This window comes from Lepisma saccharinum, chromosome 1 (genome assembly GCF_977018435.1).
Source record: "Lepisma saccharinum chromosome 1, izLepSacc3.1, whole genome shotgun sequence".
Taxonomy (NCBI): Eukaryota; Metazoa; Arthropoda; class Insecta; order Zygentoma; family Lepismatidae; genus Lepisma; species Lepisma saccharinum.
The window spans coordinates 99,933,234-99,952,009 of NC_139229.1; the positions used below are offsets into that span (position 1 = coordinate 99,933,234).

The 18,776-nt window shown below is 37.8% G+C and overlaps 1 protein-coding gene across 3 annotated transcripts in view; it reads right to left on the bottom strand.

The window, feature by feature from the left end:
- The window catches only part of LOC145998777 (A-type potassium channel modulatory protein KCNIP2-like), a 759,206-nt gene continuing 740,430 nt past the window's right edge, over positions 1–18,776 (bottom strand). For all 3 annotated transcript variants that reach the window (XM_083135364.1, XM_083135382.1, XM_083135373.1), the window contains exon 6: positions 1–851. In XM_083135364.1, the coding sequence (XP_082991490.1) occupies positions 741–851 (111 nt within the window). In that variant the 3' untranslated portion in view covers positions 1–740. The remainder of the gene's footprint in view (positions 852–18,776) is intronic.

The window sequence follows — 18,776 nt, forward strand, 5'->3', positions numbered from 1 at the left end:
ACGTAAACTATAAATCACGCTCGTAACACGAGCGTTTCATAATACATAAATAGATACTCATTGGAAAAATCCCTTAATATTTAGTTACACTATAAGATTCCTCATTAGAAAATGTGCATCTCTGTCAATAAACACTATCAACATTGCTCTTATTTTGATGTACTGACAACACAACACAGAAACATCAAAATATATGAAAAAGATATACATGATGAATTTATGACGTGGAATATGGTACTTATCAACTACATATTACTATTGACAATGACCACAGGTATCTCATTTATAAGTATATATAATTTTTATCATTAAAAATACGAACACCTAAATGAAAGACTTGGTAGGCCTAACGTTATTCTGGTTCATTTCGAATGAACAATGAAATACCAATGAAAGTAGACGATTTTCGGAATAGAATAGGCCTAGACACTACTTTTAATTAAAAGAGTGTGGAGAGAAATGAATACCAAATATCCTGAAAAAAGTATTTTTGAAGATTAAGTATCCGAGGCAGATGTTGGGAAAGACGAAGATATTCGAGTGTGATAATTTACTCCTCAATATTCTGTTCTTTACAGTACTTGCTGCAGTGTGCTACTTCTGAAGATTCCAATGTTGCGACTCCTGTCTTCATATACCGACTTCACCAGAACGGAGCAGAAGTCAGAACAAGTTCTATTCCTCAGGAAAAGGTTCACATAGTTCCACAGCGTCACCAACAGATGTCTCTTAAGTGCTGATCACAACACAGTGTCCAACGTTTCCAGGGATTGAAGAATCTGCTCGTCTCGCGAACACCATTGGACCAGCTCGTCTATTGTGACGACTCCGTCTTGATTGGTGTCGATTTGCTGAAACAAGATGACGATTATTATTACCGTACAATATTAACTAAACGATTGATTGATTGATTTGGTCTATTATACTTCGCTTTTCTGCCACTTTTGGCTAATCGTGAAGATGAGGATGGGCGACGATATGGTGAAATTGATGAAGGGACACACTCACAAAGAACACCCAAGCCCAGGCCGAGATTCGAACTCGGGACCTTTGGCGTCGTACCGTGCTGGGCTAATCACTCCGCCACGGAGGTAGGCGTGGAGAGAATGAAACTTAGGTTATACTTAATACGAAATTACAGTTTTCAATATAAATGCTGTTAGGTTAAGTCAGCCCTTAGTACATAGAACTTAAATAGTTAAATTTATTTCCATTCTCATTATAATGACATAACTTGTATTTGCTTTTGTTAAGTATGTAAAATACAGAAAAAGAAATCTACTCCTCTACTCATTTGAATACTGGTGGTAACAAAACTATATATTTATAACTTCATTCCCTACAACGCCGTGGTAACACTTGTAGCTTCTAATGTCCAGGTGAAAGTCATGGGCGGAGCTACGGGGTGTGCCACCGTGCCCATGCATTCCCTACTGGCACATCGTTTGTTTTGTTTCCCTCTTTACTAATAATTTTGTGTAGAAATTGAATGTAGAATTTTAGGAACACAAAGATTTGTCAATGTAATAAGAATAGTGTGTGGTAGCATGTGTGAATTTCAGTATCACCAAATAACATTCACCCAAAAATGCTTCACTTAGAATTCGGATCACACGAAAAGAGGGAGTTTTCAGAAATATTTTCTATTGTATTGTTGGCCACTGTCTTCCGCAAGAGCTATCCGTAAGACTAAAACACACCCACTCTAACAAGGACAACTTCGTGTTATTGTTTCAAGAAAAAACAGCGATACATAGGGAAACGTGGAAAGATTTCATTCTTACGCTGTTTATTGCCTCAATCAATTATTCAGCGTGAATAAAAAATGCATTTATTTTCTTCATTTTTCGTAAAAATAATAGTGTAAATATCTTGGAAAGAGCATGAGAGAGCCATCTAAAAAACTTCGCTGCCTTTGTCAGTACTCGATGGTACCCTTCCTGATAGCAATATTTTTTCAAAGCATCCCCCACCCCAGCTCTCTCATTGGTACCATGTTAAGCCATAGGAGCATCCCCCAGCTAATCCCTAGGCTCGACCATTCCCCCTCCCAATTAACATTTTCAACTTCAAGCGCTGGCCGTTGTAGTTAATTTTTAAAATCTTCTGAACTATTCCTTTCTTATTTTTTAACGTTGAGTACGCCGAAACCTAAAGTTCTAGCTTCATCTATGATGGATACATTGTACCGTGATTCGTACAATAGAAGTTTTTGAGTTATCTTCTCATATTTGGCAAGCTCCGACGATAATTTGGCCTGTTTTTGAAAGCTTGAAAAATTTGTATTATACTGTAATACAAAATTTTACAAAAAAACAACAAAAAACAATGTCATTAAATTATTGTGAGAAAACATAGGATTCTCACGGATACATTGATTTGATTTTACTTAATTTTTCTGCTACTTTTGGCTAATCGCGACATCATGGATGCAAGAAACGAATACAGATATTACAAAGAGCAGATCTTAAATGATATACTGAACATACCATTTCCAAGGGCTTGTACACATTTCCAACGCTGATTTAACATGTCATTTATCCTGCATAAAATGCTCACTTTCTACACCAAAGGATTTCCCGCGAGATTTAAATGCCAACGAGACAAATTTCACTTTGGGCTCAGTTTACTAATTAAACAGTAAGGAGGAAGAAGCTGCTGCCACTCAATCTAGCGACATTTCTGAGAAGCTGAGAAACTTAGTCTGGCTTTTACCTTTAGCACGATTTCATTCGCGTCTAATTCTGGAACCTTCTTCTTTCCATCATCTGAGAGAGATTCTACTGGGCATTAATTTAAGATATCGCTTCATTAAGAGAAAGTGGTGGGCGGAAATCTTAATTGTAAAGTGGCTTAGACGTTCTCTGTTGGCGCTTCTATTTGCTACGTGGCAATGTCACACAGTCCCCTCTTATTACACATGAACAAATTAGAAATGTCAAATGCTCGAAACAAGTTTGAATTTAATATAAAGAGACATGGCATAATGTGGCTGTCCAAAGCAGCGAATGCATCACTTTCTGTTTTGTCTTGGACAAAGAAGTATAAAACGTGGAAAAGTGAGAACCAGTGGCGCCACTGTCGTACGCAGAATTTTGCTTCGGAAGGGACTGGAATTCTAAAGGTGGGTACAGGGCTAACGAAGTTAGTAATAAGGTGTGTTTTATGTTGCGTATATTGATAACGTGTAGATTGAATAGTATCTTCTGCAAATATGTTGTATAAAGAAACAAATTGCCGGAGTACTTGTTGAGGCCAGTGTACATTATAACTCGTGGCTGTTTCGTAGGGGGTGGGGTGGAATATACAATAAAATATTTCATAATTATCATTCTTAACCTTCGTTTTAAAAGTTGTTCAAAGACAAAAAATGTAATCTGGTGTCATTTTAAGGGGGGTTTCATTTACCACTTTGGTTTCTTCCGAGTTCTTAACTCTGTTCACCTGAAAATTTTGATTTCTCAAAATTTCTGGAGGGGCTATAGCCCCATCAGTGAGTGGCGCAAACGTTTCAGAAACACTGTGTGGGCTGAACTCCAAGATTTGTTTTATAAATTCATGCAATAATATATACTATACGTAGGCTGAGGTTTTGCCCTAAATTCCTTGGATAGAAAATTCATACTTTTACGTTTAGAAACAGTTTCGACCCATTTTTGAAAGTAATTCATGAATTTTATAGTGAGTGTTTATGTTCACTGTAGTCATAAGTATATATTTAGAAGATAACTGCTTGCTGAATGCCTGATCCTGGAAAATTATAAAAAAAATGTCGTTGTTTATCACTTGTAGAGCCCTATTTTTGCAATCACTCGGTGCTTTTTTGCCTGCTATTTGAGTTTTTAGTGATTATCGATCCTCATCGTGGTTATAAGAGCTATCCTCCCTTACTCTCCTAATAACAATGTGACCATGGAAAGTGTACACGCATATCACACTGAAAAATATCATATTTTAGATTAACAAATTATTATGAAATATACTCTGTCAGTAATTATATTGTGAGAATTCTTTAAATGTATAATGATGAAACATTTTGTTTCATTAAGCTCGGGGACTTTATTTCTAAAATAAAATATACTAAAAGGCAAATTATTGGATGGGCTTGGGCCCCACAGGCTCATTAAGTGAGTGAAAACGGCACTGAGAGAAGTAAGCTACTTACAGGAAAGACTGAAGAGGAAGAATATTAAGATCTAGGGTACGAAGTAACGGTGATGGGGTGTTCCAGCCCATCCGCCAACAGCCCTAAGTAAAAGACAAATTTCCATTCCTGTCAGGATTGATTTTATACCTTGCTGCAACTTTCCAGCAGATTTTGAAACTTAAACTGCTCCATGAAGCGATTATTGCTTCGGATTTTCAAACGTAATCAGTACGAATAGCCTGCACCGCAGCTGATCATTCCGCACATTCGTTGTTTCATTGATGCAATCAGTGATGGATCCATCACAGTCCACCACTTTCATACACACACAGGTGCTGATGAATGTGATGAACTTTGGGAACTGTGGATATTTGGTAGTCTGCTGTAATGGCGTCTGACTTGAGAACGCTCGAGGTTGAATGATTTTACGACTTTTGCCTGCATCATATGCATGTTCTGTCGTGTTTAGTATTAGTCTTATCAACATTGTTTCATGGTCGCGATTAGCATTTTTAAGAGGTTGTAGGGAAGAACAGTCAAATAACCAAATACAAGGTCCGGCATAAGTCAGTTTACCGCGACGTGACGGACGGATTTCAATGCACATTCACGATCCCCTCCATTCTATGACACCCCTCCACCTGTATCGTCTGTTTCTTGCTGAGTTAGGTGCGTGACGTTATCCTGAAAGACAAAATTTCGTCATAAAATGGAGGTGCATTAAACTCGACATCCTTTGTCACAAAATTCTGTTCTCCCTAAGAAACATGGGTGGTGCGCATGCGAGTGTGTCTCGTTCGAGACTTTGGTGTGATACTTAAAAATTTACTTTACCATAAACTTCCTCAGACTGATACCAAGGGAAAATCCCCATCATTTTTTTATAATACGGACACAGTTTTGCCGTTAAACCGCGAGATTTGGAACACTTGAAAGAACTCATAGAACTTAAGTTTTCACAAACATAAACACCACAATTGTGTAATAGCATCTGTAAATCAGTATAAGAAAGGTGTAATAAGTGCATCGAAAACAATATCTTGAGCAGTTGTAACGGGTAATTTATATTCCTATGTAAATACAAACAGTAACATAGTTTGCACTTTCGGTAAAGTGACTTATGCCGACCCCTGTACAACATGAATTTTTTCGATTTCTACCCATTTCTGTTGCCAAAGTTAACTTGAGAATGGAGAAAAGCAATGGAAAAGAGATGCATATACCGTAAACATTGCAATCGAAGAGTGATCATTTCCTCTGTGGGGCGATGAACTCCTATGCTTTTTCTCCTTTTTACGTGACATGAAGCTCGAATCATATTGATATAATTGATATTTGAAATTACTACAAACAAACATGACATATTTATAAATAAGCTTACAGTCTATTTTACACTGATTATATGTAAAACAGATTATTGTCCTACATGAATTAATGTTTAGTATACAGTTATGCAAATTGTATATATTTAACAGAATATGGAAATTACAAATGTAGGTAATTTAAAAAACAAAACATTAGTAGTAGTACTAGTAGTAGTAATAGTAATGTAATAATAATAACAAAAAATAATAGCATTATTATTATTATTAATAATAATAATAAGAAGAAAGAAAGTTTGAGACTCTGCCCCCTGACAAAAAATCCTGCGGGAGCCCTTGATTATGTATCTACTGAAATGAAAACTTAGCATTCAGGAAATGTGGCTTATAAAAGGACACTCGGTTGTGCATCTCATATCATCTTCATTAAAGCAGTGTGTGGTATTGTTCACAACTACAAATTCGATTGCAAATTAAAGACCTGATATACTAATACTGTGAACAATATTTTATGTACCTAACTTGATGGAGGGGCAAAAAATAAGAGACTGTAAGAAAACATTAGTCTCCAACTATATTAACATGTAAGTGCTATGTTTTATTTATATATACACAGTATATACTTTGCGGTAGCCGCCGACGAAAGAAGGTGAGAAATGGAGGAGAAATAACAGGTCAGTCTAATTTCAGCGCTCCAGGGATAGTTGGGTTCAGTTAGTTATATATTGGTCTTTTTGTCGCGGCGCCTAGGGTTATAATCTCCTTCGTAGCTACGGCATCCAAGGGAATTCGTACCCTGAATGTGACAACCAACTGGACGTACAATTGTGGTGCTGTAATATTATGGTTCAAAGTAACGAGGGGGGGGGGGGAAATCGACTCTGCAATAGCCCCCTTTCTCCCTGACCCGACAATCAACAATAAGTCGCTTACAGAGATAGACTGTCACACGGCATACAGCTTGGTGCTTATTGCTTACATTCCATTCTCAAAAGTATTCGAATTATACAGTATTTCCAAATGAACAATGTTTTCAATTTTCCTTTAATTGTCTCATGACAGCACAACAGAACCGCCATGATTTGATTTGATTTATAATAAAGATAGCCAATGTTTACAAAATAATATATTTATAAGTTAAATGATACGTATTAGGAATGAATTGTATAATGAAGAACATGTCTGAATGTGAATTAACAAAAAAAAAATAGGACATTTTCTCATCAAGATTGCAGTTCGGAGAAAGTCAGGGTAGTAATTAAAAATAGCGAACTGTCCCGACCAAATTGGAACTTTTGGTAGCTTTGCATAAATTGTTATAAAACTATAAAATTGTTAAATATACAGTCTCTAACAAAATAACTCCACCACTTAACACACTGTGTTGTACGTGGTATGTAGTCAATTATACCGCTCATATTTTACTTTAGATTATTCCTGGGCCTTGTTTTATATGTCTATTAATGAAAACCAGCTGATTGCAGGGCCATAATCTTGCCTTGTTTGCGTGGTGAAGTGTCACTTAGGATTTTCCCCATGCCTGTACACTGGTCACAGTTACTGCACTTTAGTAATTGAGAATAGTCCAATCTACCTCTCAGACACGGCTAGAACGTACTTTAGTAATCTAGCGATAGAGTGAAATCCATTACACAGATTTTCCACCAGTAAACATGGCTGCACGTCAGGAACAGACGGCAGCCATTTGAACACAGACGTCAGAGACACCTGTTGGCAGAGAGTGGAAGGAAAGACAGCAGTGCAAAATAACAAAAAAGAATCAAGGAACAATCCCAGGTGCAATTTGCCATTGTTTTGCACATTGTTACAATGGCAATTTAAACATATTTCAATATTCCCCTCATTTTTAGCGGCGGTGCAGTTATTTTGTTACAGACTCTAGTAGACTGCAGACTTCTGGAGTCTGCCTCTCTCCAGAAACAGTCCATTCATTTATGCAAGAAGAAAAGCGAAGTTCTTGCAAAATCTGAAAAATCGCCAGTGTTATTTTTGTAGGTTTTATAGGATCGTATAAAATATTTCATGGCTCGAGGGGGTTGCATGGCCCCCTCGGCCCCCCCTTGGGTACGGGCCTGATCCCCGAAACGTTTGCCGCTGAGCTTAGTTTTTAGCGGACCAGTTGTGCTTTACGCGACAAACACTTCTCACCGTAAACAGGAAACATTTTCTTGTGGATATCCTTTGCAGGAAGTCCTCTTGCCTACAAAAACATACCAAAACACGTTAGTCTTCTAACGTACAGTCCTCTAGCACAGTCGCCATTTTAAAACTGAGCTGCTCATTCGTGCGTCTACTATCTAGCAACTACTAATTGAATATCATGAAGCTGAAGTGTGCTGCCACCAACCAGTATTTACAGTTATCCCACATGAGTTTGTGACCTATTTGCTGACTTCCCCTCGTACATAAAATTTCATGTGCACATGAACGTGGAAACAATATGGAAGGAAAATTGTTCAAAAGAATGACAAGGGGGATAAACACATCTAGATCACTTACTTCTACAGACAACATTGAATTCCATTCAGAAATCGCTCTCTATGGATAAATATTGATAGCAAGAAGAGGAAGGGGATTCCCCCTTATTCCCCTTACAAATACCAACATGAGTAAACTATTACAATGGGAAACCTCGGCAAAATTCGACCGAAACTCTACGATTCAGAGTAATTCTCGTAGTCTCTCTGCAGAGGTTCTAAGCTCCAGGGACGAGGTTGAAACGGGTCCACACTTCATTTTCAAATCCTATTTTCTTTTCGTCTACAATTCCAGGTTACGTTCGGTTTCGGATTATTTGCGCGTGCATATAAAATACAACATTATTGCCTTTGATCAACAGAAACCCGGTTCGCAGGATTCCGAGTTTCGGATTGGTCTCCATGGAAACGGGGGAAGTGTACACAAACAGGGAAACGAACTTGTCTTGCTCTCTATCGGTTTATTTTACCCTTCTTCCTCCTTTGAATATTTTACGAGGGAGAGAGAGAGATTGGGAGAACTAGAGGGAGATGTAGAAAGATGGAGCAGACATCCAGAGAGAGAGAGAGAGAGAGAGAGAGAGAGAGAGAGAGAGAGAGAGAGAGAGAGAGAGAGAGAGAGAGATCATCTGCAAACAGCGTAGGCGTACTGATTCAGGTAAACGAAGACTGCGAGTTCAATAATCGGGGTCCAATTGTGAATTCTTGTACAGGGTGATTCAAATGAAAGCGTGCATAAGTTAAAAAGGAAATATGTGATGCACCATTGAACAATTTCAGATACGGAACGTAGGGTCGGAGAAGACAGCTTATCGAGATATGGAGCACGGCATCACTTCAGTGTGGATGTCCCCAACCATCTGGATGCTACCTTTTCTGTTCGCTGGAATGGATGGGGAGGCTCTTTTCCCTGGCCTGCGAGGTCACTCGACCTGAATCTATTCAATTTTTCGTTTTGGGATATTTGAAATCACTTGCTTGCGAGACCACAGTTTACACGTGCATAGAATTAGTTGCCAGGATTGTCGCGATTCGTAACAATACAGGGATATTTTAAAGGCTGCGGCGAAATCCCTTACACTGTTGCATTCCGCTTGGTCGCCATCATTTTTAATAACTGTTATTAGGTACATAATTGTACGTTGTTAACCACCTGTGTGTCAATGCTACGACACTATAGTTACCAAACGTCAAGCATGTAATTCATACGCGTAAATCAATGTCAGTAAATGTTGCTACTTATTGTACAGTCACCTCAATTAGAACTCCGGCAGTTTGTTTCTTTATACAACATATTTACAGGATACAATTCAATTGCAGGTGTATCAATATATGCTGAATAAAACACACCTTATTACTAACTTCGTTGACCCTGTACACCAGCAATGTCACTCCCTGTCCATACATGTCACCTATTTGTCATTCTTATGGACGCTGGTACATGCTAGACCTGGACATGTTTCAGCCCCTATCTCGTTATACTGGCTTCTCTGACCCTAGGTTCACTACCTCAAACTGTTCAGTGGTGCATCACCTATTACCTGCTTCATTTTTGCACACTTTTACTGAATCACTCTATATATTCACATACATGTTTACATATGGACATTCTGACCCTGTCAAAAACTCACCAGAATTTTTTCTGAGCATCTTAGCGTTTTGAAAAACATTTTTTACTTGGCGTGAGGAACATTGGGTGACCTACCTTATAATAAGACCCGCACGAGACCGCGGGTGGGTTGGTATTATTATACATATAAAATCAAAAAATAAACAAAATCTCTTCCACGGAATGAAGTCCTAAAACCGCCACTGCTCTTCTTTTCCTAGATGTTTCTGTGACATGCTTTATTATTACAATAAAATAATATTCATACATTTCACATATTACAATTGAAAAATAAATAAAAAAATATGCATGCCCACATGCTCACTGGCCTGAATACATTCTCTGTTTTGCCTTTTTGGGCCACAATACTCTTAGGCACGAACACCGTGTAGTGGGGCAGTGGAGGAGGCACGGCCCCTTTTTTGGAAACTTGTAATCTGTATTTTTGTTCTTTAGCGTCGCTTTTCTGTCACTTTTGGCTAATCGCGACATTGAGGATAAATTATTATTAGCAGTGGCGGCGATTGGGTTCCAAAACTGGGGTCAAGATGCCAAAACTGCGGAGGATGGGACAAGGACAGTTTACTTTCCCTTGGTAGGCAAGGTTTTGCATAGTGCAGCGGCAAAGGTGGCAGAAATTGCCGCCACTGATTATTAGATGAAACTTATGAAGAAAGGTCACCCACAAAAAACACGCAGGCCGGGATTCGAACTTGGTCGGAAACTTCGATGGATCAGAAGTCGACTTAACACGCTCAGACACTGAACCGGTTCCTTTTAGGAAACTTGATTACGAGCGAAAATTGAATTTTTCATTCATGCGATTTCATTTTAATGACATTAAGTTGCATGATTTATTATAGTGGACTGATAATTACAAGTAAGACTCGTAGAGCTTCAATTTTAAGAAATCTAGAATTTAAAATTCAAGCAGGTTCTATAGGATGTTTGAAAAAAAAAAAAAGACCCTTCACTTAATCTTCCTTCCGGATCTTGCGTTCAAGTATCTGAATTACAATAAGGATATTGTTATTTCAGCAAAATGTTACATATCCATTACCTTCAAGAAACACATATTTGTGAATCTTGTCATCCAATACCCCCCCCCCCACTTCCCTCTGTTTGTGAGTAATCGTTACTGGGTTTCAGGAACAGTAGCACTTGTATTTTCGCCGTGCCAAAATTTGTTTCAAGTCCTCTACGTGCTCAGATAGGCTAACAGGGACTAGACCTACAGTTTAAAGTAGCATCCTAACCATTGCGCAATGTGCCTCCACTGCAGTTCGAATCCGGGACCAGTACGAAATCGGGGAGGAACGTCATTGTTTCGAATGTTAAAGCTATATCGTATTGGCCACAGACTTTCCCGAAGAGATGAATCATTGCTATAGGTCCACCCTGCGAGACCTTTACAATATACAAGCTTCGGGTTACAGTTGAGCTATAAATAGAGAAAAAGAGGGGAAAGGGACAACGAGAAGAGTAGGGATCTCCTTAATCAACCTGGTTTCCATAGTTACAACGGAGCACCTGGTTGCTTGGCAACCGTGGAGGCTTTTTCGTTGTTCTGTCTATATGCTGGAGATTCAGTCAAAGTTATACTACGCTGCCAGAGCGGTAATCTGAAGATAAATTGCTTCAAAGTTTGATGCAGCTGGAGATTTTTCGGAATTAAGTTAGGTGATGCTGAGGGTTTTTAAAAAATGTTAACGTTTGAGCCGTCGAGGAAACTTTGACCTGCACCCTCAAATATGTTTTCTGAAATTCCTCTCCTTTAAAAAAAAACATTATTTTACCATAAAATAATGCTACTATTAGTAGAATTATATGAAACATTCGTTGTGTTCATATTGTTGTTACTTTTGATTAATTCTGTAATTATCATGTATTACTATTTTTCATGTATTTTTATTATATTTCTATTATATTCCTATTTAATATTATAATTGTTATTTTTACCATAAAAATATCCATATTAGTATTAGTGTAACTTTCTTGTGTTTATATTATTGTCATTAATTCTACATATACATTTTATAAATGTATTATCATTCTTGATGTATTTTTCTTAAATGTCTTTGTAACTTTTCTTAGGTTGTAAGAGCGCCTCAAGAGGTCGAAACACGCCTGCTTTAATAGAGATGTTTATTATTATTATTATAATTATTATTGAAATTCTGAAAAAATGCTTTTGTTTACTTACTTCCAGAGCAACGTGAATTTTCATGTGATTTGTTTCTCTGATTCTAATATCTGTGATAGATTTAGATAGATAGGTTTAGTTTTACGATGCCACGAAATTATTATAAATACGTATATATAGTTAACGGTGAAACCTATCCACAGGTAGATACGATTGATTATTGTACAAGGAATTCTCGATAGGTGGAACTTTTCTGAACTCAGAATATTACAGTAATTTTTCGAAAAGAGAACAATTTTCGAAAACGACTTGGCTGACGTATATAAAGGGGGGATTTAACGTCTCCAAACCCATCCCATTGGTTCAGTAAATATTTTGCATTAATTGAATAACATTTGATCAAATCACTATTATATTTGAAATTATTTTGAAAATATAACTTATAATTCAGAGGTAGCCCAGAGACAGATTGAATGGTCTCAAATTCTTTACGTACACTAATCCGATTTAAATCTTCATAACTGTATCAGCATTTATTACGTTAAAAGCAAATTGCAAATTGATAATAACGCATATAAATTTTAAAAAAAATATTAAAAACGCAGAGATTTATTTTGATATATAACTTGAAAATTTTGAAAATAAAAATATAATTGTACACAATGAAAATATTGTAATTGTTAATGTGATTAGTACACTACGATATGTACAGTGTGATATATATAAATATTAATTCTAAGCTGTTTGAATTCAATAATGATATAATTATTAACCTGTTTACTATTAGTGAATACTGAAAGTTGAACCCTTCTCATTGGTTACCTACAACTATGGCCGTGACCAAAGATTCAAGGATGGTTTATTTTGAATTCTTCATCAGTATCATCTATTCATCATTCATTCTCATCGGCAAAATTTGTCTAAAGGCAGAAAAACGATGGAAAATAAGAACAACATAGAAATACAAATGAACTGAAGTCTAGAACGAGACTTGACATTCTGATTGTGAGGCTGTGTCCGAAAGGTAGAAAGTACAGACTTGAAGTATGGTATTGACGGAAGTGACGTCACCTAGTACAGTTCGAAAGCGCCAAGTACACAAGCAATCGAGACAACATCTCGCAGCACGGATCGTTGCCAACTTGGTCACCCGATTTCTGAACTCGTTGTTCATTTGTTTGAAATCACGGAGGTAGAAAGCCAGCAACATAAATTAAATTTACGTTATAGGCCAGGAAGTTGTTGGTTGAAGTTCTTCTAATGTGTGGAAATGTATGTTGTAATGATCGGATTGATCATTACTGTTTTTTGTTGTATCGTATTAATTAATTGCTGGCCAGCTACGTAAAGGGTTAAGCGATATGTTTTCATATGTGTATTTTTATATGTTATTGCATGTATGTATGTGCACTTGTTTGATTATGCGTTTGCAGGATATTAGCTCTTAGCTACCCCGTTCGGGTGATATCTTTCAAAAGACCGTTTCCAGTGCTACGGGGTGAACGTCCACGGACTCCCACCCCGACTATATAAAGGGCCAGTTGGGATTTAAAAAAAAAAAAAAAAAAATCCCCACTTTCACGACGACGAGGAACCTTTCCTCTAGTTTAGTCCACTTATGACGGCTAGACTGATGATAATGAAAAATGTAGCATTTGGTGTAAGCCAACCCCTGTTTGCTGTCCAAAACGTTCCCTTTAGAAGAGCTTTGCATATTCAGATATTTCCGAAACACCTGTCATCCTCTAGGTCTCGTTACGACAAGTCTCGTAATCGTCTAAAGATATTTGAAAGGAAATTTTTGTTTCCTTCTTATTTCGGTAAATTCTTAAATTTGTATGTAGTTCACTAAATCCTTAGGCTAAACAGGCCTTGATACCGTAACGTTCCCTAAGGAACTGAGGATTGAATCTGAGTGGTGTAGCTCATTCATCATTCATCATCGATATCAGCATACTCGCTGCTCATGGAGAGCTTAAAGACTACGTGCGAGAGGTGGCAAATACACAGATGAATGGCAAAACACAACACTTGAGTTTCATACCCTCAAAGACTGGATCAGCATGGTGAATGGAAATACCTGTCTCTCACTGTGTGGAAGTGCTTCCTCGAGGTGTCGAACTACGGACTGGTTAATAAACGAAGTGTCCGCTTGTGATGCTAGTCTGAATGCCCAGACTTTTCTCTCCTTCTCCTAGACTTCTTGATAGTGATCCCGCACCCTCTGACTGATATCTCAAAACTCTATCGTCCCAGATATTTATTGTGATGGATTTTACTAAGTAATGCAGAGTCAGTCAGTCACCTGTGGCCTCTTCCTGGGTTTCACCTGTTTACATGTTTACGCCGCTGGTGACCAGGAAGAGCTTGGGTAATGTCTGACACTGCATTCCTGATTGTCAAGTTCCTGTCTGGAAATGATAGCTACTTTCTGGGATTTGGAGGTTCTTCTATACGTATTAAAGTATTTCCATTATTTGTGGACTATTACGATACAGTTGTTGAGTTTCTGTTTTAAGTCCACCTCATGCATAGATAGCCTAATCGTGACTGGACCTACAGTTTAAAGTGGGACCGGAAAACTATGTGCCGAACCCGGACCCCTTGATCGCAAGGCGACGACGTTACCACTTTGCCATCGGGGAGTCCCTTGATCTACAGTTTAAAGTGGGATCGCAACCACTGCGCAATGGTTTCGAACCCAGGATCTCTGGATTACAAGTCGACGACGGGTAGGCTCAAAAATACATTTGTAAACATGTAGTGCAAAAGTAAACACAGGTTCTCGATATTCAGTGATGCTTCTCTGAGCTATTTGGTATCTCGAATAAAAATGTGTATGCGAACAAAATGATTGCTTTTTCGAAAATAAATTTCACCCAGCTTCGAGTCGTGAAAGTGGATCGGGAAACTGCCACGACTTTCCCAATATGAAGCGGGAATAGAAAGCTGCCAGCCAGCGATGTCCAATTTTTATGTATAGACAGAGCATCGATCGTCGATCTTGGCAGCTTCCGTGGAAGAAAAACATATCTCCTTCAGTTGTCGCTGGGATGAAAAGAAGAACCCTCGGTAGCAAGGGAAGGAAACATCTGGACCAAATCAATCAATACATCTAGCGCCACAGTCGGCTGATGCACTCCGCAGAGATCAGGATTCTTTTTGGTCTGTGGAGAAGATATATCTCAGCTTCGACCACTCTGATATCTTTTGAGCGACGCGGTCACGATACATTGGAAGACACTAAGACTCCCTTCACAATCGTGCTTTCAGGGTGGTCATACATTTTTAGTAAACTAACTTTTTACTGTGGTGCCGAGAAAGAAAAGCTTTACTAAAGTATTGAAAAAAGTAATGTTTTTCTAAAATACTGAAAAAGTAAGGATTTTCTAATATGACGAAAAACTAACGCTTTACTAAAGTTCCTAAAAAGCAACGCTTATATAAAATATCGAAAAGTAACAAAAAAGTAACCCTTTAACAAAGTCCCGTGAAAGTAACACTTTACTAAAGTACAGAAAAAGTAACGCTTTACTTTAACATCGAAAAGCTAACACTTGATTAAAGTATCAAAAAAGTAGGGTAACATTTTACTGAAGTGTCGAGAAAGTTAAGTACCGAAAAAGTAACGTTTTATTCAAGTAGCGAAAAAGTCATGCTTTACTAAAGTAGCAAAAAAAATCATGCTTTACTAAAGCAGCGAAAAAGTAACGCTTTTCTAAAGTACTGAAAAAATAACGTTTTTTAAAGTACTGAAAAGTAACGCTTTTCAAATATGCCGAAAAGTAACTCTACTAAAGTACCGAAAAAGTAAAACTTTACTAAAATACCGAAAGAGTAACGTTTTACTAAAGTACGGAAAAATTAACGCTTTACTAAAGTTCCGAAACCCCACCTAGTGGTTGCAGGACCTTGTAGTTGGTGGTGGGGCTTGCGTGCTCTGATGATTCACTAGGCTATACCGGCGGTAGCATAGCTACCGGCAGGGTCTCCCAGGCCGGGCAGGCTAGTGAAGAGGAGCCAGACTAAGAAGCAACCTATCGGTCAACGGCTCCAAAGGCGGAAGAAGATGGACGATCATCTCAACGGCGGAGGAGGCGGATGAACCAAGAGGAGTAACACCTCTTTAAAAAAAACATGGTTCAGCTGGCTCCGGCTGATAGTACCATGTAAGGGCCTCTTGCCAGGGTTACGGCGAAGTCCTCAACGGGATGCGGCGGAGAAGGAATCCTTCGGTACGGCGCAAATGGCGGAAGAGGCAACCCGTTCTCTTGGGAGTAATGAAGAGAAAACCACTGCCTTGTAGTGAAGAGGGATCTTCAAAGGTTAAGGGAGAAAACCCCTACAGAAAATCGTCCTGCTTGGAGGTCCAGGTAGCAGCCCTACCACCAAGATCGGGTGCTGTGGGTTAATAAACCCGCACACCTCAAACTTCACTATTAAAGAAACATCCACGAAGAATAGCCGGACTGACTCTAAGATGACGACTTTTGGCATGAAAGGGAAAACGAGAATTGGGTGTTGGAATGTGAGAACTTTAAGAGAGAGTGGTAGACTTCAGCAAGCAGTAGCCCAAATGCAGGCCTACAGGTTGGACATATTGGGGATCAGTGAGACAAGATGGAAAGGATTTGGAGAGATGAGAACTAAAGACGGCTTTACATTCCTATATTCAGGAAGAGAAGAGGAGGAACAACATCGGGATGGTGTAGGTATTCTCTTGAGTAAGATAGCAAAGAAAAGCTTATTGGAATGGAACCCTGTTTCTGAAAGAATTATAACTGCGAAGTTCAAAGCAAAGGTGAGAAGCATTAAAATAGTACAATGCTATGCCCCAATAGAAGTTTCAGACATAACAGAAAAAAGGGAATTTTATTCAAAATTGCACCAAGTACTAGTTCATAATAAGAAAGACATATGCATCTTGATGGGCGATATAAATGCAAAAATTGGATCAGATAATGAAGGAATAGAGCATATTATGGGTAGACATGGACTGGCGGAAATGAATGAAAATGGCCAGTTATTTGTTGACCTTTGTGCAGAAAATGACCTGATCATAGGTGGAACTGTTTTTCCCCACAAAGATATCCATAAAGTGACATGGGTATCACCTGATCATGTGACAGAAAATCAAATTGACCATGTTTGCATTACCCGTAAATGGAGAAGATCCCTTCTAGATGTAAGAAATAAAAGAGGAGCCGATATAGGTAGTGATCATCACTTGGTAATTGCAGTCTTTAAACTTCGTATAATGGCAGCATGTAAAACGTTTTCAAAAATGGGAAAGAAATTTGATTTGAAAAAGTTAAATGATAAAGATACAAGAAATAGATTTGTATTGGAACTTAGGAACAGGTTTGAAGGTTTACAAATGGAGCAAGATGAAGATATAGAAGAAAGAGAAGAGGATAGAATAGAGAGAAAATGGAAGAAGACCAAAACTAATTTGATAGAAATAAGTGAAAACATTTTAGGATATAGGGAAAGTAATCAGAAAGACTGGATGTCAACGAACACATGGGATAAAATTAAAGCTAGAAAAATGAAGAAGGAAGAATTAAACACTGCAAAAACAAGAACCCAAAAGAGTTCGCTACAAAGACAATATAAAGATCTTGATAGAAAAGTGAAGAAGAGTGCTCGAAATGATAAACGCAATACGATAGAACAGCAAGCAAGAGTAGCAGAGGAAGCAGCAAGTAAGGGTGATTTAAAACAACTTTATCAAACAACACGCTTACTATCAAAGCGACAATTTAAGAAAAATATACCAGTCAAGGATAAGAATGGCAGGCTGTTAACGGATAAACAAGAACAAATGAAGAGATGGAAAGAACACTTTGAAGAGGTATTAAATAGGAAATCAGAGAAAATGACAGAACGAGAGTAATAGAGAGTGAGGCTGAAGAAACTGAAGAAAATGAAGAGCTTACAGAGATGAGAATTTCAGACCTTCCTCCTTCAATTCAGGAAATCAAACTAGCACTTAAGCAACAAAAGAATGGGAAAGCAGCTGGAATAGACCAAATTCCACCAGAGATTTTGAAGGTAAATGTGAACTTGATGGCAGAAATATTATATGAAGTGTTCACGGCAGTTTGGGAAAAAGAGAAAATGCCAGAAGATTGGAAAAGGGGTCTTATAATAAAAATTCCAAAAAAAGGCGATATGACAAATTGTAATAACTGGAGAGGAATCACGCTGTTATCGGTCCCAATTAAAATACTAACTAGGGTTATATTAAATCGCATTCAAGATAAAGTAGAAGCCAAGATTAGGAGAGAGCAAGCAGGATTTCGTTCTAGTAGATCCTGCACAGATCAAATCTGTACATTAAGGATTATCATCGAGCAATGCATAGAATGGAATACTAGATTGTATACCATCTTTGTAGATTTTGAGAAAGCCTTTGATTCTATAACAAGGGAAAAAATGTGGCAAATATTACAGAAGTTTGGAATACCACTTAAGATAATAAGGATAATCCAGGAGTCATATCGACAATACAAGAGTCAAGTTATTCATGAAGGAGATGTTACAGAACCCTTTGAAATAGAATCTGGAGTGAGGCAGGGATGTATTCTGTCGCCTCTTATTTTTCTTCTCGTAATAGATACAGTAATGAGGGAAACCGTAAAGGAAAAAAGAAGAGGAATGCAATGAGGCCTTATGGATAGATTAGAAGATTTAGATTTTGCCGATGATGTGTGTGTGTTGTCAGAATCTTATAGAGATGCAAAAACTAAATTGGAAGATTTGGTTGTAGAAGCTAAAAAATTCGGACTGACATTAAATAAATCAAAGACTAAAACAATGCGAATAAATGCAAGAATCCAAGATTATATTCAAGTACAAAATGAAATATTAGAGGATGTAGACAATTTTACTTACTTAGGAAGTGTAGTTGCAACAAATGGAGGAGCAGAACATGATGTAAAACAACGCATCAAGAAAGCAAATGGGGCCTTTGTACAACTTTACCCAATATGGAAAAGTAGGATTATAACTACAGAAACATACTTAAAGATTTTTAGAAGTAATGTTAAATCAG